This window comes from Nerophis ophidion, linkage group LG21 (genome assembly GCF_033978795.1).
Source record: "Nerophis ophidion isolate RoL-2023_Sa linkage group LG21, RoL_Noph_v1.0, whole genome shotgun sequence".
Classification (NCBI taxonomy): domain Eukaryota; kingdom Metazoa; phylum Chordata; class Actinopteri; order Syngnathiformes; family Syngnathidae; genus Nerophis; species Nerophis ophidion.
In genome coordinates this window covers 17,254,339-17,279,338 of record NC_084631.1, presented here as the reverse complement: position 1 = coordinate 17,279,338, position 25,000 = coordinate 17,254,339, and the positions used below count along the sequence as shown (strand labels likewise).

Here is a 25,000-nt window from a genome sequence, read left to right as displayed (position 1 = left end):
CTTCACGGTGGCAGAGGGGTTAGTGCGTCTGCCTCACAATACGAAGGTCCTGCAGTCCTGGGTTCAAATCCAGGCTCGGGATCTTTCTGTGTGGAGTTTGCATGTTCTCCCCGTGAATGCGTGGGTTCCCTCCGGGTACTACGGCTTCCTCCCACTTCCAAAGACATGCACCTGGGGATAGGTTGATTGGCAACACTAAAAATTGGCCCTAGTGTGTGAATGTGAGTGTGAATGTTGTCTGTCTATCTGTGTTGGCCCTGCGATGAGGTGGCGACTTGTCCAGGGTGTACCCCGCCTTCCGCCCGATTGTAGCTGAGATAGGCGCCAGCGCCCCCCGCGACCCCGAAAGGGAATAAGCGGTAGGAAATGGATGGATGGATGTTTCATGTTCATTGGAAATTCCCCCGACAGCTCGTACAGCAAATGAATATGTTTGTCTTGATACAAGGAATAACGTCAGCTAACTTAGCATCAACTTAAGACAATGATGTTGCCTAGCTAGCTAGGACTTCACTTACATCTCTCATTCCTGCTGCTTCTTTTCTGTTGCGGGCGAATAACTTTCTTAAATCCATCTAGGAGTTACAGTTTGAGTCAAATCAAAATCAAAATATTGTAATTAACAAATTGTTGTTGGCTAACATCACCTACCTCACGCAGCGATTCGCATCCTCTCTCTCTCTCTCTCTCTCAACCGAAGTCTCGATCCACACGTGAATAAATTACCATATTAAGTAGCCATGTGCTCACTGTTTCGTGGAGTGAATACAGTAGCAATCAATTACCATATTAAGTAGTATGTGCGCTGTTGTCTATGTTATGTAGACTTAAAACTGAAGCGTTTTTTTTATTGGTGAAATTTTTACTGGGGCACTGCAGATCAACAGTGGGGCACGTGCCCCAGTGAAATATGTCTGGCGACGCCCCTGCTGTACACCTACCTGCCTGCCTTCAGCGCAATTAATTATAAAGGTAGCGCAAACAATACAACAAACTGATTTATTTTTATTTTCAATTAGTCGTTTAGATTAGAACCCCTGTTTAAAGACAGTCAACGTTGGGGGCAATGAAATATCGGTGGTCTTCATGCACCTCTCACGTCCCTCTTCAGCTAAGACTAAATTTAACTTGCTTTATAACCTTGACATTACTCATCTGCCTCCCAGCTCTTTAGTACTGCACAAAGAGAAGAAAACGACATTTCACCGCGTGTGTGGCGAGAGTCTATAATTGGAGGTCCACAGTGGTCGAAGGCTCTTTTGAATGTCAGAGAATTTAGGGGGTGATTGTAGGTTTTTTTTTTGTTTTTATTTGCAGAGAAGGCTATGTTTTTCCAATAAGCCACACTTTTAATTTTTTTTTTTTAAATGGAAAACCCACCAGCTGACCTTCATTATCAATTCAGTTCATAGTGAACAGCGCCGTTGCTCCGACAGGAAGCATATTTCTCTATCAACATGGTCGAGTCGGAGACGTGTGCATGACCGTGTAAGACGAAGTTCAGATCACTTTACCAGGAACATTTAAGATATATTCCACATATACATCTAAATGAGGCCGGGGGTTAAAAAAAAAACTAAAAAAAAAACGCACTTTGTCAAAGGTATTCACTTTCACGTCTTTTGGCCAGCGAGCCATAGACGAAGTCTCTGAGGATGGAATCTCACTGACAGAAAATGATGAAAAAGAATTAATTTGACCTTCCCTGAGGGTGGGGATAAGCGAGGAAGAAACCGAGGGCGGAGACAGTGCGGGGCAGAGCCGGGACGGATGAAGTCAAGAGAACAATGAGGCAGATGGGCTTTCACAGAGTCCGGGGGTCCTAGAGGGAGAGCTCGGCTAATGAGAGCTCTCGGCTCGCCGCGCACCGCAGCAGCTCGGAAGGAAGGAAGGAAAAACACACAAGACAGAAGTCGAACTGAGCGCCTTGAGTGTTTAGTACCTTCGGTTGGGTACGTACCTCGGTTTAGAGGTCACAGTTCGGTTCATTTTCGGTACAGTAAGAAAACAACAAAATATAAATATTTTGGTCATTTATTGGGCACCACGGTGGAAGAGGGGTTAGTGCGTCTGCCTCACAATACGAAGGTCCTGAGTAGTCCTGGGTTCAATCCCGGGCTCGGGATCCTTCTGCGTGGAGTTTGCATGTTCTTCCCGTGAATGCGTGGGTTCCCTCCGGGTACTCCGGCTTCCTCCCACCTCCAAATAAGTGGGGCTAAAAAGTATTTAGTCAGCCACCGATTGTGCAAGTTCTCCAACATAAAATGATGACAGAGGTCTGTAATTTTCATCATAGGTACACTTCAACTGTGAGAGACAGAATGTGAAAAAAAAAAAAATCTAGGAATTCACATTGTAGGAATTTTAAAGAATTTATTTGTAAATTATGGTGGAAAATAAGTATTGGGTCAACCATTCAAAGTTCTCACTGATGGAAGGAGGTTTTGGCTCAAAATCTCACGATACATGGCCCCATTCATTCTTTCCTTAACACGGATCAATCGTCCTGTCCCCTTAGCAGAAAAACAGCCCCAAAGCATGATGTTTCCACCCCCATGCTTCACAGTAGGTATGGTGTTCTTGGGATGCAACTCAGTATTCTTCCTCCTCCAAACACGACGAGTTAAGTTTATACCAAAAAGTTCTATTTTGGTTTCATCTGACCACATGACATTCTCCCAATCCTCTGCTGTATCATCCATGTATCCATTTTGGTATAAACTCAACTTGTCGTGTTTGGAGGAAGAAGAATTCTGAGTTGCATCCCAAGAACTTGTTGAGACTAAAACATTGGAACCCATTACCTCCCTGCTTCGCTCTCAGCATTAAGGGTTGGAATTGGGGGTTAAATCGCAAAAATAATTCCTTGCCGCGGCAAACGTTGCTGCTCACTGCTCCCCTCACCTCCCAGGGGGTGAACAAGGGGATGGGTCAAATGCAGAGGACACATTTCACCACACCTAGTTTGTGTGACAATCATTGGTACTTTAACTTTAATTTCAGTAGATCTCTGATTAGTGCCCAGGAGCAGGTGAGCGTCCTGTACACTAATCAGAGTTAGGTGAAAATAATCAGCCCCCATGGCAATCAAGAACACACAAACCCAGGGGTACTGAAACAGAACTTAGAGAGTTCATAACAAAACAAAACATGATCCTGGCAAAAGATCATGACGGACTCCATATGGAAGCGCTAAAAACTACATCATGGATGACGGGAAGGAGACACAGTCAAAGTGGAGGCACGTAAATAAGACAAAATGGCGCATTCTAAAGTGGTTTGAAGATGGTCTGTAAAACATAATCTTTGCAAAGTTTCAACCAAAGAACCACCATAACACAAGGAAGTGGTTTAAATGAACAATAACAGAATACGACTTCTTTAAAATATTTTTTCAAAAATTACTTTCAATAACTTCTGCGGACTGACACCAGGCATAAACAATGGACATAAAGATATGTGCGTGTGATTTATTTCAAATTTGTATCTGTCACTATTAATGAGTCTTTGTTTGAGTAAATGAAGCATAAACAGTGAGGCCGTGTCTACATGCCCAGATTAGTGTGGCGTACTTTGAAAACCACTTCCACCGGGCTCCGTCAGCTGTGTAATTCAAGTAGCTCTTGTGAGTGATTATTTCACAAACCAGTTAATAGCATATTTATTAGCACGGACTTGCAAATGCCGTAACGGTTCCAAGCATGAAATTGACTGTAGAAAAAGTTTCAAATTGGATTTATTTTGTATGAGTGAAGAATTGCAACACTCCTGAAACTTTGTGTTCTTGTTAATTAAGAAAGATGCAGTGCATTTCACACACTTGAATGTGTAAAAGGCCAGGTTTGTGTGTAAGTGTGTGTGTTAAGGGGTGGAGCGGTTTACAGAATGTATGCATTGGATCATCTTATGGTTTTGTGACATGGTTTTCTTTTTGACACCCCATTAAATCGTTTTTCTCAAATAGTGTGATAACAGTGTAACCCTGGGGAACATACTTTATCTCACAGGTGTCAAAAGTGGTAAAGGACTGGCTAAATCCGGCGAGAATTAAAGTTTTCCCAAAGTCCTGACTTAAACGTGTGGACAATGGTGAAGAAAAAAGTCCATATCAGAAAACATATACATTTAGCTGAACTGCACCAATTTTGTCAAGAGGAAGGGTCAAAAAAATAAGAGTTGTATAAATTATTGGAAACTCAAGACATCCATAAGTGTATGTAAACCTTTGACCACGACTGTATATGTAATATTTACATGTCATACATTTAGGCAGTATATAATATATGGTGATATATTATACACTGTATACAATATATAACAAATCCCAATAACCATGTACTTAATTACAGCATATGTAACAGCTATTACGTATTGGGAATGTGCTTGTTAGTACATTACATACATACAGCGTGTATATATAATGACAGTGGAGGTGTTTGGATCTTTTTTAGAGCAATTTATAGGCGCAATAGATCGACTCAATTGTTAGCTGACTTTTACTAACATTTATTTACCATTTAGAATGCATAAAAAAATATGTGAGTGCTTGTCTTACATAAGGATTGTGGATCGGAACAACTAAAAAAAAAAGTGCAGTTTCCCTTTAATAAGGATCACATGTTGACATAACCCGAGAAGTTGTTCAACTTTGACAGCCTATTCATAACCGGAAATAGAGGAAGACACGAAAATAAGCTTGTTTGCACATACTTCCTTTTAGCCCTTTGCAATTATTATGATTACTTCTTAATCCAAACAGGAAGATATAAACATTAGAGTACATTAGAGACGGATTCAGAGTGTATATACAATGATAGAGGTGTTTGGATATTTTTTACAGCGCTTTATAGGCAGACTAGAGTGACTACGATCGAATCAATTGCTAGCTGACTTTTACTAAAGTTTATTTACCATTTAGAATGCATTAGGAAAAAAAGCATGTAGGATTGTGGATAGGAACAACTCCCAAAAGAAGTGCAGTTTCCCTTTAATAGGGATCAAATGTGGACATAAACCGAGAAGATGGTCAACTTGGACAACCAATTCATACATATACAGCGAGGAAGACACGGAAATAAGATTGTTTGCACATACTTCCTTTCAGCCCTTTGCAAGTGTTATGATTACTTCCTAATCCAAACAGGAAGATATGAACATTCCATTAGTCGTCATCCCAGTGACAGCAGACATTGTCCAGTAAGTGTCGTATTATGTTAGATGTCTCTAATATAGCTTGCCATGATTAGTAGTGTTTTTTTGTATTGTTGACGGGAAAACGCAAACGTAGTGATGCGTCAATGAAATTAATGCGCAAAATATGTAAATATTACATATTATGCATGTGCTTGTTAGTGCAGTACTCTACAGACATAGATTCAGAGTGTATATACAAAGATGATAGAGGTGTTTGGATGTTTTTACAGCACTTTATAGGCAGACTAGAGCGACTACGATCGACTCAATTGTTAGCTGACTTTTACTAAAGTTTATTTACCATTTAGAATGCCTTAGGGGAAAAAAAGCATGTAGGATTGTGGATAGGAACAACTCCAAAAAAAAGTGCGGTTTCCCTTTCATAGGGATCAAATGTTGTGGACATAACCCGAGAAGATGGGCAACTTAGACAACCAATTCATACATATATAGCGAGGAAGACACGAAAATAAGCTTTTTTGGACATACTTCCTTTTAGCCCTTTGCAAGTATTATGATTACTTCCTAATCCAAACAGGAAGATATAAACATCCCATTTGTCCTCATCCCAGTGAAAACAAACATTGTGCAGTAAGTGTTTTATTATGTTAGATGTCTCTCATATAGCATGCCATGATTAGTAGTATTTTTTTGTATTGTTGACTGGAAAACGCAAACGTAGTGATGCGTCGATAAAATTAATGCGCAAAATACATAAATATTACATGATATTATGAATGTGCCTGTTAGTACATTACATACATACAGCGTGTATACATAATGACGATGGAGGTGTTTGGATGTTTTTTAGAGCTATTTATAGGCGCAATAGAGCGGCTACGATCCACTCAATTGCTAGCTGACTTTTACTAACGTTTATTTACCATTTAGAATGCATGAAAAAAAATGTGAGTTCTTGTCTTCCATAACGATTTTGGATAGGAACAACTCCAAAAAAAGTGCAGTTTCCCTTCAATAAGGATCAAATGTGGACATAAACCGAGAAGTTGGTCAACTTTGACAGCCAATTCATACCAAGAGATAGAGGAAGACAAAAAAAATAAGCTTGTTTGTACATACTAACCCTTTGCAAGTATTGTGATTACTTCTTAAACCAAACGGGAAGATATAAACATCCCATTTGTTTGTCGTCATCCCAGTGACAGCAGACATTGTACAGTAATTGTTGTATTATGTTAGATGTCTCTCATATAGCCTGCCATGATAACTAGTATTCTTTTGTATTGTTGACCGGAAAACGCAAACGTAGTGATGCGTCGATGAAATTAATGCGCAAAATACGTAAATATTACATGATACTATGAATGTGCTTATTAGTACATTTCATACATACAGCGTGTATATATAATGACGATGGAGGTGTTTGGATGTTTTTTTAGAGAGATTTATAGGCGCAATAGAGCGGCTACGATCGACTCAATTGCTAGCTGACTTTTACTAACGTTTATTTACCATTTAGAATGCATGAAAAAAAATGTGAGTTCTTGTCTTCCATAACGATTTTGGATAGGAACAACTCCAAAAAAAGTGCAGTTTCCCTTCAATAAGGATCAAATGTGGACATAAACCGAGAAGTTGGTCAACTTTGACAGCCAATTCATACCCAGAGATATCGAGGAACACACAAAAATAAGCTTGTTTGTACATACTAACCCTTTGCAAGTATTGTGATTACTTCTTAATCCAAACGGGAAGATATAAACATCCCATTTGTTTGTCGTCATCCCAGTGACAGCAGACATTGTACAGTAATTGTTGTATTATGTTAGATGTCTCTCATATAGCCTGCCATGATAACTAGTATTCTTTTGTATTGTTGACCGGAAAACGCAAACGTAGTGATGCGTCGATGAAATTAATGCGCAAAATACGTAAATATTACATGATACTATGAATGTGCTTATTAGTACATTTCATACATACAGCGTGTATATATAATGACGATGGAGGTGTTTGGATGTTTTTTTAGAGAGATTTATAGGCGCAATAGAGCGGCTACGATCGACTCAATTGCTAGCTGACTTTTACTAACGTTTATTTACCATTTAGTATGCATAAAAAAACATGTGAGTGCTTGATTTCGATAAAGATTTGGGATAGGAACAACTCCAAAAAGAGTGCAGTTTTCCTTCAATAAGGATCAAAAGTTGTGGTCATAAACCGAGAAGTTGGTCAACTTTGACAGACAATTCATACCCAGAGATAGAGGAACACACAAAAATAAGCTTGTTTGGACATACTAACCTTTTGCTAGTATTATGATTACTTCTTAATCCAAACAGGAAGATACAAACATCCAATTAGTCGTCATTACAGTAACAGAAGACATTGTGCAGTAAGTGTTTTGTTATGTTAGATGTCTCTCATATAGCCCGCTATGATTAGTAGTATTTTTTTGTATTGTTGACTGGAATACGAAAACATAGTGATGAGTCTATGATATTAATGCGCAAAATACGTAAATATTACATGTTATGAATGTGCTTGTGGGTACATTACAGACGGATTCAGAGTGTGTATACAATGATGATGTTTGGATGTTTTTACAGCGCTTTAAAGGCAGACTAGAGCAACTACGATCGACTCAATGATTAACTGACTTTTACTAAAGTTTATCTATCATTTAGAATGCATAAAACACATGACAATGCTTGTCTTACATCAGGATTGTGGATAGGAACAACTCCAAAAAAAGTGCAGTTTCCCTTTAATAAGGATAAAACGTTATGCAGGTGTGCTTAAAATCTAAGTTATAGATAAATGATACTATTAATAGGATTGACTTAAAATACATAATTAATTTCCACCAAAACTCCCAGCCTACACACTTGAACCAGGAAGTATCCTGCTCAAAACAAACTAATACCATCTAAAAGTGTTGTTATGGTTGTTTCACTTCTGTTAATTCATAAGTGAAAGTATTGTTTTATTGATGGACTAATGTGCTGTATGAATAAAACATTATTCATCTGAAGTTTTGTTGTCTTAGAACTGTTGTTTGGTGTAAAGCCAGAACTCACTTTACACCCTCTTGTCATAGGTTAAAGAGTATTATTGTTTATTTCAGCGGGTATCGACTTAATATAAAGTATACATCTTGTGTGTCTGTCTATCTGGGAAGATCACAGCCGTGAGAGAGAAACAGAGTCGGCCTGACAGAAAGTGTATCATGCTTTCTCATGAGACAAGAGGTTTATTGCTTTCTTTTACGTATTGATCCTTTTTATTAGGTTGTTTTCTTTTCATACTTTTTTTTCCTGTTGTGTTCAAATTGATTTTATTATGGTGACTGTATCTTTTCATTTCCTGACTGCCGAGTCTGGCAGTCTGACAAGTTCCGACAATCCCACATTCGCGTCATTAAATGTCAAAGCAGCATTTTATTTCAGATGATGCGGAATGAAATAAAGATTTAGATAGAGTGGCCTATAACACTTTCACATTTTACCTTATTCACACGATATACCACGGAACCTCGGTTCCCTTATACTCCACTTAGACTAGGAAAATGTAATCCACAGATTTATTTTGCTTTTCATTATAGAGGTCTGATAATATTGACTGCCGATAAATGCTTTAAAATGTAATATCGGAAACTATCGGTATCTGTTTCAAGTAGTAAAATTTCTGACTTTTTAAAAACGCCGCTCTACGGAGTGGTACATGGATGTAGGGAGAAGTCCAGAGCGCCAATAAACCTTAAAGGCACTGCCTTTGCGTGCCGGCCCAATCACATAATATCTACGGCTTTTCACACACACGCACACAAGTGAATGCAAGTCATACTTGGTCAACAGCCATACAGGTCACACCGAGGGTGGCCGTATAAACAACTTTAACACTGTTACAAATATTCGCCACACTGTGAACCCACAGCAAACAAGAAAGACAAACACATTTCAGGAGAACATCTTCACCGTAACACAACATACACACAACAGAAGAAATACCCAGAACTCCTTGCAGCACTAACTATTCAAGGGCGCTACAATATACGTCCTCGCCCCCCACCTCAATCCCGCCCACCTCAACCTCCTCATGCTCTCTCTGGGAGAGCATGTCCCAAATTCCTAGTTGTTGTTTTGAGGCATGTTAAAAAAAATAATGCATTTTGTGACTTCAATAATAATATGGCACATTTTTCCATAACTTGAGTTGATTTATTTTGGAAAACCTTGTTCAATTGTTTAGTGCTTCCAACTGGGGCATCACAACAAAATTAGGCATAAAGTGTTAATTCCACAACTGTATATATATATATATATATATATATATATATATATATATATATATATATATATATATATATATATATATCAGTATCAGTTGATATCGGAATCGGTAATTAAGAGTTGGATACATGGATGATACAGCAGAGGATTGGGAGAATGTCATGTGGTCAGATGAAACCAAAATAGAACTTTTTGGTATGAATTCAACTCGTCGTGTTTGGAGGAAGAATAATACTGAGTTGCATCCCAAGAACACAACACCTACTGTGAAGCATGGGGGTGGAAACATCATGCTTTGGGGCTGTTTTTCTGCTAAGGGGACAGGAGGATTGATCAGTGTTAAGGAAAGAATGAATGGGGCCATGTATCGTGAGATTTTGAGCCAAAATCGCCTTCCATCAGTGAAAGCTTTGAATGGTTGACCAAATACTTATTTTCCACCGTAATTTACAAATAAATTCTTTAAAATTCCTACAATGTGAATTCCTGGATTTTTTTTACATTCTTTCTCTCACAGTTGAAGTGTACCTATGATGAAAATTACAGACCTCTATCATCATTTTAAGTGGGAGAACTTGCACAATCGGTGGCTGACTAAATACTTTTTTGCCCCACTGTACAAGTATTATTGTGGTGTGTGTATAAGGTAAGACATATCTGGAGTTTTGTTTCGCAATTTTATGCAGAAGCAACTTTTCTTACCTTTTGGTACCTGCTAATCTGTATAAGTCCTGAAAATTGGTGCATATCTGCCTTTGTAGTCCCTGCCTTTTGTATGAAAAAACACCTGACTAGACCCGCTCATTGGCAGTGCGCCCTATAATCCGGTGCGCCCTAAGGTCTCGAAAATACGGTAATTGTAAATTAAGATGCTGAAGAGTTAAAGGTGCTGTTTGCCACCTTCTCACAGTTACAGTTTTTAAATGAGAAACATAACAACATTGGCTAGCTTATGTGACCATTAGTGGTTCAACAGAACACTTGACAATTGTCTATAAAGTTCACAAACACAAAGTTTATGTTATAAAACTTTTTACCGGCCCAAATAAAATGATTTGCAATTATAATAATAATAATAATAATAATGGATTAGATTAATATCTCGCTTTTCTATTGTTTTATGGCGATCACAACACCCGGTCTCGGCACACCTTCTCATTCAATGGGTTTTCTTTATTTTCATGACTATTTACATTGTAGATTATCACTGAAGGTATCAAAACTATGAATGAACACATGTGGGGTTATGTACTTGAGAAAAAAAGGTGAAATAACTGAAAACATGTTTCATATTCTAGTTTCTTCAAAAAAGCCACCCTTTGCTCTGATTCTCTTCAGTGACAATCTACAATGTAAATAGTCATGAAAATAAAGAAAAACACATTGAATGAGAAGGTGTATCCAAACTGTTGGTCTGTACTGTATATTTAATGACGGCTAATGCTAGCGAGATATATATACTTGGTAAAATACGTTGGAAAGTTGGCGCCCTCTAGGCATCTGTGTAAGAAACAACTGTATTTTTATTATTAGTTTTAAGTATAACTGCACAGTGCTTTGACAATGAGCTCTAAATACAGTACCGTATTTTTCGGCGTATAATTCGCACTGGAGTATAAGTCGCATTTTTTGGGGAAATTCATTTGATAAAACCCAACACCAAGAATAGACATTTGAAAGGCAATTTCAAATAAAGAATAGTGAACAGGCTGAATAAGTGTACGTTATATGACGCATAAATAACCAACTGAGAAGGTGCCTGGTATGTTAATGTAACATATTATGGTAAGAGTCATTCAAATAACTATAACATATAGAACATCCTATATGTTGACTAAACAATTTGTCTCTCCTAATTGCTAAATCCGATTAAATTTTATACGTCTAGTCTCTTACGTGAATGAGCTAAATAATATTTGATATTTTACGGTAATGTGTTAATAACTTCAAACATAAGTCGCTCCTGAGCATAAGTCGCACCCGATGAAACTATGAAAAAACTTCCGACTTATAGTCCGAAAGATACGGTATATGCTCTTACTGCCATCTAGGTCTCTACTGTTAAGTCTCTGTTGTATAAAAAGAGTAAAACATCATTACAGTAGTTTTTTTTACCAATTTTTGTTGCAATCTAGTGCTTTTTGAGGTTGATGTGAATTTAAAACATTGATAATATCCATCTGTCCATCCATTTTCTACTGCTTGTCCCTTTTGGGATCACGGGGGTGCTGGAACCACTCAGCTGTATTCGGGTGGAAGGCGGTGTACACCCTGGACAAGTCGCTACCTCATCACAGGAACAACACATTTAGACAGACAACATTCACACACTTGGGCCAATTTAGTATTGCCAATCAAACTATCCCCAGGTGCGTGTCTTTGGAGGTGGGAGGTAGCCGAAGTACCCGGAGGGAACCCACGCAGTCACGGGGAGAACATGCAAACTCCACACAGAAAGATCCCGAGCCCGGGATTGAACACAGGACTACTCAGGACCTTAGTATTAAAAGAAATATGCACTAACCCCTCTTCCACGGTGCTTCCCCATTGATAAAGTAATTGAATCAAAAATTGATTTAATTTTTTGGAGAAAAAAAAAATAAAATAAATAAAGCCCTTAGAATTTGCCATTTTAAAAAAGCTATGGCAAATTTAGGCAATCACAAAAAAAACTTGTGACAGCATGGAAGGACTGACGGCTGCAAAATAACCCACAATAGGTGAGCAATAATATTGAATTCAAGAGTCTTCAATGAATGTAAAAGTGATGTTACATTTTTACTTCTGTAAACCACGGGCTACGCTTTTTTGGAGCCTTTTTTAACTTTAGCGGTGCTATGTTATCAATGGTTTCGCCCAGGGCGTCTTTAAAGTTGTTATTGAGGTTATCAATAGAGCCCACATACTTTGGGAATGGTGCCATTACTGAGGGCAGTAGGTCAGCAAGAGTTGTCGTTGTGGCCGTATTAATGTTGTAGCTGCTATAGCAGTTATTATTATTATTATTAGTTTGACGAGCATGCATATGAACTTCGAATTTTATAAGGTAATGATAGGACAATATAGTATACGGGAGTATCGTAACTTTGGAAACGGTGATACCCCTGACAAGCACTAGGTCTATCGTATTACCGTTGCGATGCGTGGGTTTATTTATTATTTGTGTAAGACCACAGCTATCAAATATAGTCTGGAGCGCTACGCACGGTGGGTCCGATGGGGTATTCATATGGATATTAAAGTCCCCCATTATAATTATATTATCGGCGTGCGTCACTACATCAGCAACGAACTCTGAGAATTCATTGATAAAGTCCAAATAGGGCCCTGGGGGGCGGTAGATAGCCAGGTGTAGAGGTAATGGTTTGTGTTGTGGTTTGTGCAGCCCTTTGAGACACTAGTGATTTAGGGCTATATAAGTAAACATTGATTGATTGAATTTCATTTGTCATTTACGTGTATTTCACATTGATTTTTTTGCATATTTAATCACTATAAAATTTGTTTTTTGGGTCATGTTTGTAACTGTCTGCATGAGAATAATTGCAATTAAAATTATTTCTTATGGGAAAATTGCTTTGGTTTCTCCTACAATTTAGTTTTCATCAGACATTTTTAAAAGGATAAGTTATAAAACCCAAATAAAACAAGTGAAAATGAATAGTTGAATGGTAAAATTCTTCCAAGGGTTTTTTTTTTAAGAAAAAAAAAAGAAAGAAAAACACAGTGGCGTCAGGAGATATTAATTACAAATATTTTCAACGTTCGTCTCTGACAGTAAGGACTTCGCCATCCGCTGTCTTCTCAGCACTGACATGAGGAAATCTAATTATTTCCCTCCCATGGCCCAGTAACCCTTAAAGGTTAATCACTGCCCGTCTAGCCACTTCTGTCTGGATACACCGCAGTAATTACCACACCTCACCCGTTCTTTTCCCGGCTATCAGTCTTTTCTCATGGTTCTATCTCCTGATAGATAATAGATGTGTCTTCCCCGCCGTCATCATCATTGCCGTGGAGATGTTGGACATATTGTGTCCCTCTTTTACAGCCATTATGTACACATTATTTGACCATGTAAGTTTACCCCCCTTACAAAGACATTCCAGATTGTGTTGGTACTGTAGGTTTTCAGGGGACCTGGTAGAGAAACCATTGTTGACACACGCAAAAGGTCAGACATTTTTTTTGTTGGTGATCACCAGGGATGCACACATCTACACTCCACTTTAGAGACACCCTGCAAATCATGAAGGTATCATGACTGTCGCTAGGAAACTTGAACATTTTAGTCAGTCCAGAGACTAAAGTCTTTGAAGTCCTAAATTCAGCCAATCCATGAACTTAATTTGGTGTGTTTCCTTGTCTAGTTTCTGATATATTGCATTAAAGGACATCACGTTGTTACGTTTGCACCATTCACCAGCAAATCTGTGATTCATTGTATTCAATCCTACCCCTTCTCTACACCTTTTTCTGATAATTAATTCACACCGCAGCTGTTACATGTTCAAGTTAAAAGGACCGCTTAGGAACTTTCAGTTTTGGTAGATTTTGGCGACGCCAGTGGACCAAAGCGGTGGTGTTTTGCCTGAAGGATGACAACATTTTACCCGTGAGGACCAGCGCACAGAAACTACTGTCGCGGACATACAGACTAACACGATAATACCACAATGATTTGGTATGACCACAGTAGGAACTTTCATACAGTATTCTACTCAAACTTTATATTTGTGGTTTGCAGTCATCGCATTGTTTTTTTTCTTTGAACAGTACTTCTACAGAGTTTTGAGTATGTTGCATGAGTGGTGGTGCAAGTGTGGATCTGCAAACTATCAAGCTGGTGGCTATTAAGTGCTATCATGCACATTTTTGATAACATTAAATACAGCGTATATATATATATATATATATATATATACACATACAAGCATACAGTAATATATATATATCTTTATGAGTGTATATATATATATATATATATATACACACACGTATATATGTAGGTATACATTGTGTGTGTACGTATATACACACAAACACACACATACACATATATATATATATATATATATACACACATACACACACACACACACATATACACATACACAAATATATATATATATATACACGTATATATACATACATATATATACTGTATATACAAACCCCGTTTCCATATGAGTTAGGAAATTGTGTTAGATGTAAATATAAATGGAATACAATGATTTGCAAATCCTTTTCAACCCATATTCAATTGAATGCACTACAAAGACAAGATATTTGATGTTCAAACTCAAACTATTTGTTTTGCAAATAATAATTAACTTAGAATTTCATGGCTGCAACACGTGCCAAAGTAGTTGGGAAAGGGCATGTTCACCACTGTGTTACATCACCTTTTCTTTTAACAACACTCAATAAATGTTTGGGAACTGAGGAAACTAATTGTTGAAGCTTTGAAAGTGGAATTCTTTCCCATTCTTGTTTTATGTAAAGCTTCAGTCGTTCAACAGTCCGGGGTCTCCGCTGTCGTATTTTACGCTTCATAATGCACCACACATTCTCGATGGGAGACAGGTCTGGACTGCAGGCTGGCCAGGAAAGTACCCGCACTCTTTTTTACAAAGCCACGCTGTTGTAACACTTGTCTTGCTGAAATAACCAGGGGCGTCCATGATAACGTTGCTTGGATGACAACATATGTTGCTCCAAAACCTGTATGGACCTTTCAGCATTAATGGTGCCTTCACAGATGTGTACGTTACCCATGCCTTGGGCACTAATACACCCCCATACCTGATGCTTGCTTTTGAACTTTGCGCCTATAACAATCTGAATTGTTATTTTCCTCTTTGTTCTGGAGGACACCACGTCCTCTGTTTCCAAATATAATTTGAAATGTGGACTCGTCAGACCACACGACCTCTTTCCACTTTGCATCAGTCCATCTTAGGTGAGCTCGGGCCCAGCCAAGCCGGCGTCGTTTCAGGATATTGTTGATAAATAGGTTTGGCTTTGCATAGCAGAGTTTTAACTTGAACTTACGGATGTAGCGACCAACTGTATTTACTGACAGTGGTTTTATGAAGTGTTCCTGAGCCCATGTGGTGATATCCTTTACACACTGATGTCGGTTTTTGATGCAGTACCGCCTGAGGGATCAAAAGTCCGTAATATCATCGCTTATGTGCAGTGATTTCTCAAGATTCTCTGAACTTTTTAATGATTTTACGGACCGTAGATGGTAAAATCCCTAAATTCCTTGCAATAGCTCGTTGAGAAATGTTCTAAAACTGTTCAACAATTTGCTTACAAAGTGGTGACCCTCGCCCCATCCTTTCTTCTGAATTGCTTAGCATTTTATACCCAATCATGGCACCCACCTGTTTCCAATTAGCCTGCACACCTGCGGGATGTTCCATATAAGTGTTTGATGAGCATTCCTCAACTTTATCAGTATTTACTGCTACCTTTCCCACCTTCTTTGTCACGTGTTGCTGGCATCAAATTCTAAAGTTAAGGATTATTTGCAACAAAAAAAAAAGTGTATCAGTTTGAACATCAAATATGTTGTCTTTGTAGCATATTCAACTGAATATGGGTTTAAAATGGTTTGCAAATCATTGTATTCCGTTTATATTTACAGCTAACACAAGTTCCCAAATCATATGGAAACGGGGTTTGTACATACATTTACACATACACATACATACATACATACATACATACATACATACATACATATATATATATATATATATATATATATATATATATATATAAAAACATATATACACAGTATAAACATATATATATATAAATGAACATACATACATTTAAAACATACATATATCCATATACACATACATATGTGTATATATATTTACATATACATATGTATATATTTACAATCTAAAATTTATATTTTTCAAAAAGATGTGTTAAAATTGTGATGTTTCGCAATACGGGTTTTTTGAGGTACAAATTGTGTCATAGCACAAATGAAACTCCCATCCCAGGGTTAACACTGTACAGAACTACTTTTAAGCACAGCTGTGGGGCAGTATAGGTCGGTTTGTAGAGCGGCTGTGCCAGCAACTTGAGGGTTGCAGGTTCGAACCCCGCTTCCACCATCCTAGTCTGTGCGATTTTGTCCTTGGGCAAGACACTTTACCCACCTGCTCCCAGTGCCACCCACACTGGTTTAAATGTAGCTTAGATATTGGGTTTCACAATGTAAAGCACTTTGAGTCACTTGAGAAAAGCGCTATATAAATAGAATTCACTTCACTTAAGCTAATGTAATCGAATGTAAAACTTGCTGACCTGGTTATTATGAGTGACTATTGTTGTACAATTGTTGCAGCAGTTTCTTTTACTTTGAATTTCCAATGACGAATCGCATCGACAGTAAAAAGGCTCCCTCATAGCCACCAACCTCTCTTGGCTCTTTCTGCTCAGTTTTTTTCCCCCGTCTCTCCTTCTTTCCGCCTTCATGTCACTCATCACCTTCTTCTTTTCCTCTCCCTCGCTCTTCTCACGCATCCGTCTTCTCACCTCCACCCCCACCTCCCTCCCCCCTCTCTGATGCCTCATCACCATTCCCCACCATCATCTCATTTCCTTTCACTCCAGCTCGGAATCCCTACTGGTTACAGCTGTTTTTGCCTCTGGGCAACAGCTCCAGGGATCAGGGGAATTGAAATAAACCGTTTTGTTTTTCTTGTCCGACCTGCTTCTCTGTCCATGCAGAGTTGGAAAAAGCACTACAGAAATGACTCAGAAATATTGGCACTACATTGCGTCAATTAGAACAATGCATGTTGTATTCTAATTCAGGATGAGTCGAAGCTTATTGTGTGCAATATAATCGATACTAGGTATAAGAGGAAGACAAAAGATGCGTTTGATTTGCAACTTTGGTAGCAAGAGATAGAAAGTGAATATTGCTAGGTGACAAAGATCTCTCGAATTTCCTTTTTCTTTCGCTCGCCTGCGGCTGAATTCTGCTTATAAGTCTGCGTGCAGACGGGTGGACCAGGGCGGTGGGGAGCCACTGGTAATACGACAATAGAAAAGGGCAGCTTGTGGAATTGCACACAGGACGCGAAGAATCACAAGGTGACAGCGAAAAATGGTGGAGCTGGGGTCGGAAAACAAAAAAATGTCACAATCCTCAGAGGATTACCCGCAGGCTGTGAGAAATGCTTTGTGCCGCCAACAGGAATAAAATATGTTTAGGTAAGGTAAAGGCCCTCGGGGAGACCTAGTGTGTCGGGGAAGGATGGCGGGGACACGGAGATCAGGCGTTTATTTCGGGGGATTGTGTGGAAATTGCAACATTGGCATATCCACAGTTAAACCTCCAAGGTCAAGTTTAATATGTTCCAAAAAGGTCTATTACCGGAAGCCATGCATGGTGGTCGAGTAGCAAATTTTTCGTATAAAATAATACTAGTATGCCTAATTTTTTATTTTTTTTCCTGAACTTAAAGGGAATTTCTTAAATGTACTCCATGTTTAAACACTAAAAAATCTATTAATCATCCATCCATTTTCTACCGCTTGTCCATCTATCCATTTTATCATTTAAAAAAAAATAATTATTTTATCAATCCAACAAACCAATAAACAGCAATACCATAACAATGCAATCCAATTCCAAAACCAAACCTGACCCAGCAACACTCAGAACTGCAATAAACAGAGCAATTGAGGAGACACAAACACGACACAGAACAAACCAAAAGTAGCGAAACAACAGTATCAATATTAGTTATGATTTCAGCATAGCAGTGATTAAAAATCCCTCATTGACATTATCATTAGACATCTCATAAGCTTGACAACACACTGTGTCCAATATTTTCACAAAGATAAAATAAGTCATATTTTTGGTTTGTTTAATAGTTAAAACAAAATTTACATTATTGCAATCAGTTGATAAAACATTGTCCTTTACAATTATAAAAGCTTTTTAAAATAAATCTACTACTTTGCTAGCATGTCAGCAGACTGGGGTAGATCCTGCTGAAATCCTATGTATTGAATGAATACAGAATCGTTTTGAATCGTAAAAATATCGTTTTTGAATCGAGAATCGCGTTGAATCAAAAAAGTCGATATATAATCAAGAATCGATATTGAATCGAATCATGGGACACCCAAATATTCGCAACCCTAATATATATATATATATATATATATATATATATATATCGTATTTCTTTGAATTGCAGCCGGGGCGCTAACTAATTTAAAACCTCTTCTCATACCTGCGCTTACCAAAGGCATGCGGTAAAAGTAAGCATGCGCTAATTATTCTAAAACCTCTTCTCACTCCGGCACTTACCAAAGGCATGCAGTAAAAATTTGAGTGTGATGTAAGCTTGGACCTTAAATCCTATTGAAGAGCTCTTAATCTTCTTCCCTTTATGCGATTTCAAATTACCGGTACTGAAATCAGCCTCTATTTTGAAAATGATGACAGGGGAAGTGTCACTCGTGACGTAACGAGTTTGACCAGGCGGTAATACTAAGCATGCGCTAATTATGTTGCGAAGCGAGTTTAACCCGGCAGTAATTCAAGGCAGGCGCATACTATATGCTCTGTGGCAAGTCAAGGAAATACGGTATATATATATATATGTTATATATACATATATGAAATTGACAAATTATTGCAATTACATTTGTTTTTGAAGCCATAATCTGCAGCAGGTCTCTCTCAGACATGTTTATTCTTACGTCAGGACATCAATATGGAGTGCCTATGCTACTTGCCATACAATAGTAGACTCACACATAAATGTTAAAAAACAAAAAAACTCAAACATGATGTGCATCTTTCAGAGATATAACTATAACCAGTCAGGCAAAATCAATTAAGTCCAATCATCAAGAGCCTCCTTTCAGCACATTCATATCAATTACACAAGCCTGATGGATACACAAGCCTGTGATCCTTTCACACAAAAATGTTATCAAAGTAGACCATTCATGGTTGCATAACCATTTTGATTCAACACCTCCTGTGGGTTTTACAACACGCAGCTATTGCCATGACTACAGATGGTATTATGCGAATACTCGGGGAAATGTGCGATATCTCACTAAGAGTAGCCACACCTTTGTCTGTGTTTTGAAGCTTGTAAGTGTGCATGTATGACACACAGAACTGAATTAAAAGCAGTGCAGGAGACGGTGTGAGTGTTTAAAAAAAAAACAGTCTTTGAAGTTAAATGTACCTTGTGTGAGAAGTTGAAGCGTCCTCACTTCCTCCCGGACCCGTAGCTGCAGGACCTGCTGCAGGATGTTCTGCCTCTCGGCCTCCTGCATGATGCCCATTCTCTCCAGTTTCCTGTCAGTCAATCTCATCAGAGCCCGCCCTAATGAAAAAACAACAACTATATATTACTAAATATTAGGCCTGTCAAAATGAATGCCATAATAGACTGAAAAAAGTTTACTTTTACGGAACTTTTTCTTTTTAATGACTTTTAATACCCAGATACCAAAAACTCATTGAATTATCACCTTGTTGATCTCAACATTGATTATCGCATTTTTCGGACTATAAGTCGCAGTTTTTTTTCATAGTTTGGGGAGCGACTTATACTCCGGAGCGACTTATGTGGGAAATTATTAACACATTACCGTAAAAGGAAGAATATTTCATGGGATTTATCGATTAGGAGTGACAGATTGTTTGGTTAACATATAGCATGTTCTATATGTTTATTTGAATGACTTACCATAATATGTTAGTTAACATACCAGGCACCTTCTCAGTTGGTTATTTATGCGTCATTTATCGTACACTTATTCAGCCTGTTGTTCACTATTCTTTATTTTAAATTGCCTTTCAAAAGTATATTCTTGGTGTTGGATATTATCAAATACATTTCCTCCAAAAATGCGAGGTATATATGTTTTTTTCCTTCTTTATTATGCATTTTCGGCCGGTGCGACGTATACTCCGGAGCGATTTATAATCCGGAAAATACGGTATATCGCATGTACATAAGTATTCATAGATACACTCAATACTTTGTTGATGCACCTTTTGATTGTGATGTCACAGGCTTGGCACACCTGAGGAAATTGCAGTTACATCCATCCCTCTTTGCAGCACCTCTAAAGCTCCATTATGTTTGATGGGAAGTTTTGGTTTTCATCCAGATTGTGTCCGTAAATTTCTGCATTCATCTTAATGTAGTCAGGAAGGCTAAAACTATTTATTCGTAAAATGTTTGTCAAAATGCACCTTAAAGACTCTCAGATCATGAGAAACAAAATGATCTAGTCTGATAAGAAAAAGATTGAACTTTTTGTTATGAATGCCAGGTGTCATGTTTAAAGGAAACCAGGCACCGCTCATCACCAGACCAGTACCATCCCTACAATAAAGCATGGTGGTAGCAGCATCATGCTGTGGGGATGTGTTTTTCAGTGGCAGGAACTGGGAGACTACTCAGGATGGAGGTAAAGATGAATGCAGCAATGTACGGAGACATCCTGGATGAAAACTAAAGCTTACCCTCCAACCTGATGGAGCTTGAGAGGTGCTGCAAAGAGCTCATTGTCAGAAAAGATTGGAAAATATAGTTGAATCACGGTTGATTAATTGTCAGAATTGGTCAGGAATTTTACGTTATTCCAATGTTAATCATAACCTTGTTGAATCAAAGTTGATTCATTGTCAAAATTGGTTGAAAAATCAATGTTATTTCAATGTTGATTAAAGCGAACACTTACAATGTTATTTTCAATGTACCGTATTTTTCGGAGTATACGTCGCACTGGTCGAAAATGCATAAAAAAGAAGGAAAAAAACATATTTACAGGTGCTGGTCATATTATTAGAATATCATGAAAAAGTTGATTTATTTCATTAATTCCATTTAGAAAGTCAAACTTGTAGAAAAGTATACACTCATTCCAAACAGACTGATACATTTCAAGTGCTTTTTGCCAAAAAGGAGACGAGTATAGCTGACAACCAATGAAAACCCTAAATTCAACATCTCAGAAAATTTGAATATGGTGAAAAGGTCAGATATCGAAGACACCTGGTGGCAAACTCTAATTAGCTAACTAACTCAAAACACCTGGAAAAGCCTTTAAATGGTCTCTCGTTTTGATTCTGTATGACACACAATCATGGGGAAGACTGCTGACTTGACAACTGTCCAAAAGATGACCATTGATACTTTAAAGAATAAAGGCAAGACACAAAAGGTCATTGCCAAAGAGGTTGGATGTTCCCAGAGCTCTGTGTCCAAGCACATTAATAGAGAGGCGAAGGGAAGACAAAGATGTGGTAGAAAAAAAGTGTACAAGCAAGACGGATAACCGCGCCCTGGAGAATATTGTCAAACAAAACCGATTCAAAAATGTGGGGGAGATCCACAAAGAGTGGACTACAGCTGGAGTCAGTGCTTCAACAACCACCACGCACCGATATATGCAAGATATGGGCTTCAGCTGTCGCATTCCTTGTGTAAAGCTACTCTTGAATAAGAGACAACGTCAATAGCGTCTCGCCTGGGCTCAAGACAAAAAGGACTGGACTGCTCCTGAGTGGTCCAAAGTTTTATTTTCAGATGAAAGTAAATTTTGTATCTCCTTTGGAAATCAAGGTCCCAGAGTCTGGAGGAAGACAGGAGAGGGATAGAATCCACGTTGCCTGAAGTCCACTGTCAAATTTCCACAATTAATGGTCTGGGGTGCCATGTCATCTGCTGGTGTTGGTCCACTGTGTTTCCTGAGGTCTAGGGTCAATGCAGCAGTCTTCCAGGAAGTTTTAGAACACTTTATGCTGCCTGCCGCGGACCAATTTTATGGAGGTGAAGATTTCATTTTCCAACATGACTTGGCACCTGGACACAGTGCCAAATCTACCAGTACCTGGTTTAAGGACCATGGTATCCCTGTTCTTGATTGGCCTGCAGACTCACCTGACCTTAACCCCAAAGAAAACCTATGGGGTATTGTGAAGCGGAAGATGCGAGATGCCAGACCCAACAATGCTGAAGAGCTGAAGGCCACTATTAAAGCAAGCTGGGCTCTCAAAACACCTGAGGAGTGCAACAGACTGGTCGACTCCATGCCACGCCGTATTGCTCCAGCAATTCAGGCAAAAGGAGATGCAAGTAAGTATTGATTGCCGTATATGCTGAAACTTTCCATGTTCATACTTTTCAGTTGGCCCACATTTCTAAAAAATATTTTTTGGTACTAGTCGTAACTAATATTCTAATTTTCTGAGATACTGAATTTGGGATTTTCAGTAATTGTCAGTACTAATCATCAAAATTTAAAGAAATAAACATTTCAAATATATCACTATGTGTGTAATGAATTGATATATGTAAGTTTCACGTTCTGAATATAATTACTGAAATAAATAAACTTTTTCATGATATTCTAATAATATGAAAATCACCTGTATGTCGCACTGGCGTATAAGTCGCATTTTGGGGGGGAATTTATTTGATAAAACCCAACACCAAGAATAGACATTTGGAAAGCAATTTAAAATGAATAAAGAATAGTGAACAACAGGCTGAATAAGTGTACGTTATATGATGCATAAATAACCAACTGAGAAGGTGCCTGGTATGTTAACGTAACATATTATGGTAAAATTCATTCAAATAACTATAACATATAGAACATGCTTTACGTTTACCAATCTGTCACTCTTAATCGATAAATCCGATAATCTTCTTCCTCGATGTTGCTTCTAAAGAACTCTGCCAACGCCAAAGGTATGCGCCGCTTCCTCTTGTCGTTTTCTGCTGCATATTTCACTACGTCCAGCTTGTAATCTGCAGTACATGATTTCCTTTTCGGTGCCATTTTTGTTTAGCCCTTTTCAGTTTTTATAAGTTAGCGTCAACGATGAAATGATCCATTATAATAGCTACGCAAGTAGCATATAGCAGTTAGCATCCCATGACCCACAATGCACTTCTGCCATGACCCTCCCCCGCCAAATTCTTATTGGCTGACGTGTGTGTGACGATTGCTGATATTTTCTTCGTCTCTTCCGCAAATTAGATAAATAATATTTGATATTTTACGTGGCTTCACGGTGGCAGAGGGGTTAGTGCGTCTGCCTCACAATACGAAAGTCCTGCAGTCGTGGGTTCAAATCCAGGCTCGGGATCTTTCTGTGTGGAGTTTGCATGTTCTCCCCGTGAATGCGTGGGTTCCCTCCGGGTACTCCGGCTTCCTCCCACTTCCAAAGACATGCACCTGGGGATAGGTTGATTGGTAACACTAAATTGGCCCTAGTGTGTGAGTGTGAGTGTGAATGTTGTCTGTCTGTGTTGGCCCTGCGATGAGGTGGCGACTTGTCCAGGGTGTACCCCGCCTTCCGCCCGATTGTAGCTGAGATAGGCGCCAGCGCCCCCCGCGACCCCAAAAAGGGAATAAGCGGTAGAAAATGGATGGATTTTACGGTTATGTGTTGATAATTTCACACAAATCGATTCGGAGCAGTGATGTGCGGTGACGTTCATGGCTGGTGAGGCACTGACTTCATCACAGTCAGATTTACAAACATATGACCCCAAAGAGTATCTTATTCACCATTTGATTGGCAGCAGTTAACGGGGTTATGTTTAAAAGCTCATATCAGTATTCTTTACACATACAAACTGTAGCACACAAAAAAGCACATTTAAAAAAAAAAAAAGCGTTATTTTGGTCTAACCTTTACTTATAAATGAAGTCCATGTACCCCTCCTTCTGAACAAAAGCATCGATAACTTGTTTATAGAAGTCTTCCTTATCTTTCTTCAGTTTTAAAAGTCTCTCTGTCTTGATGGAGATCACTGTCTGAAGCAAACCTTTTAGCTCCGGCGTTGGTCTTGCTTTAATTATTACCTCCTGTTTCGATTGAAAGTCCAGTTTGGAAAACTGTTTTATTTTAGATATATAATCCTCCATTTTAAAAGTCCAGGGGAGAGGAATAAATAAACAATCGCTGTCGCTGCACTTGACTTGCTAACTGTAGTTTGTTGTCACTTATTCTGCAGCCGAGTAATCGCAAGAAGGATCCCTGGGATTACTAGCGCCCTCTATCACCATGAGGCGGGAGAACAGGTGCCTCACACAGTGCATCTTCGCAGCCGTTTTATGATTGCTCAGCACAAGAAATAACTTACACACATAGTTGTTGACAAAATACACTGTACATTATATACCACAGCTAACTTAACTATGGAAATGTATAATATAATTCATATAGCAATACAGTCTCACTGCACAGAAGCCAGCAGTTAGCAGTCATTGCGCAATCCATGGTGAGGCTCAAATGGCTGCTGACTCACCACAAGTCTCAGTATTTGAACGGCAAATGTGAAAATTCAGTGATTTTGAATACAATCATCTAAAAATGGTGAAGTTAAATGGAAAATAACTTTATAAAGTAAAATCACTGGAAACATAACAATTTAAATTTTTTTTTTTCTTTTTACATTTTTTTTTTCTTTCCATGATGGCAGGTGCCTCCCCTGACTGCACGTCACTGCTCC

The 25,000-nt window shown here is 38.4% G+C and overlaps 1 protein-coding gene across 8 annotated transcripts in view; it reads right to left on the bottom strand.

Annotated features, from left to right (window-relative positions):
• The window catches only part of samd12 (sterile alpha motif domain containing 12), a 360,397-nt gene that overhangs the window by 190,813 nt on the left and 144,584 nt on the right, over nucleotides 1–25,000 (bottom strand). For 7 of the 8 annotated variants that reach the window (XR_009803498.1, XR_009803499.1, XR_009803500.1 and 4 more), the window contains exon 4: nucleotides 19,703–19,843. Coding sequence is in view for 5 of the 8 variants with exons in the window: in XM_061882064.1 (XP_061738048.1) it covers nucleotides 19,703–19,843 (141 nt within the window). In the remaining 3 variants the exon portion in view is untranslated. Of the gene's footprint in view, nucleotides 172–19,702; nucleotides 19,844–25,000 lie in introns of all 8 variants that reach the window. The other variant, XM_061882063.1, reaches the window with a different exon arrangement.